This window comes from Orycteropus afer, unplaced genomic scaffold (assembly GCF_000298275.1).
Source record: "Orycteropus afer afer isolate SDZICR_OR568_19922 unplaced genomic scaffold, OryAfe1.0 scaffold00558, whole genome shotgun sequence".
NCBI lineage: Eukaryota > Metazoa > Chordata > Mammalia > Tubulidentata > Orycteropodidae > Orycteropus > Orycteropus afer.
Genome location: NW_006922145.1, coordinates 1036016 through 1037212, shown reverse-complemented (window position 1 = coordinate 1037212; position 1197 = coordinate 1036016). Strand labels below are relative to the sequence as shown.

Below are 1197 nucleotides of genomic sequence, written 5' to 3'. Positions count from 1 at the left end.
GCGCTGTGGGTCAGAATCGACTCCACGGCAGTGGGTGTGGTTTGGGCTTTGCTTCTGTGAAGATTGACAGCCTTGGAGACCCTGTGGGGCAGTTCCACTCTGTCACATGGGGTTGCTATTGGTCTAAATGGACTCAACAGCACTCAGCAATATCGGGCTATCAACAGACCTGCCTTCTTGTCTTTGTCAGATATTGGATCGATATATATTTATGTATTTTAATTTTTACTACCTTCCGACCCATGTTAAACTTTGCTTTCCCATTCTAGGGGTGAGAGGAAGCCCAAAATAGACCTGTTCAGGACCTGTGTGGCAGCTATTCCTCGGCTCCTACCAGACGGGATGTCAAAGCTGGAGCTGATTGACTTGCTGGCGAGGTAGGTGAGGATTGGTGGGTATTATATGATGAATACAGCTTTCAGTTCTTTACCATGTTTCCTAAAACTAGAACAGTTACCAAGAATTGACAGATATTTATTGAATGAGGCATGCGAGACACTATGATTTGTCAGAGAAGAATAAAGAAATATATATTTTTTTCAATTCTTCACATGTTTGAGGCATAAATTCTGTAGAATTATATAAGCTCCTAGATACAAACAGTTAAGGCACTAAAGCTGTAAAAGCAAAGCTGAGAGGTTCAAGTCCATTGAGATGCCTCAGAAGAAAGGTGTGGTGATCTGTTTCCAAACAACCAGCCCTTGAAAATCCTATGGAATATTGTTCTCCTTTGATGCAGTCGGGGTCTCCATGAGTCAGAGCTAACTCAAAAGTGACTCATTTTACGCTGTGTTTAATCAGAGGGTGAAAGCACTAGTGGGGAAAAGACAGTTTTCAGTAGATAAGTGAGGGCAATGTGTGTGTTACTCAATGATGCCCTGATTGGTGAGTAAAGCCTCTGAAGTACTAAGTTTTCAAAATTGTGTGTGGCATTCTGGTAAACTCACAAATGCTATTGTTAGATGCTTGACCCACAGTGCCCCTAGAGGACAGAGTGGAACGGCCCCACAGGGTCTCCAAGGCTGTCAATCTGCACAGAAACAAAGCCCAAACCATACCCACTGCTGTGGAGTTGATTCTGACCCACAGCGCCCCTAGAGGACAGAGTGGAACTGCCCCACAGGGTCTCCAAGGCTGTCAATCTTCACAGAAGCAAAGCCCAAACCACACCCACTGCTGTGGAGTCGATTCTGACTC

General features: G+C 44.7%; 1 protein-coding gene across 1 annotated transcript in view; it reads left to right on the top strand.

Moving 5' to 3' along the window:
- FRY (FRY microtubule binding protein) overlaps nt 1–1197 on the top strand; it is a 571437-nt gene that overhangs the window by 309046 nt on the left and 261194 nt on the right. Inside the window, exon 18 of the mRNA XM_042782984.1 lies at nt 270–377. Coding sequence (XP_042638918.1) covers nt 270–377 — 108 coding nt within the window. The remainder of the gene's footprint in view (nt 1–269; nt 378–1197) is intronic.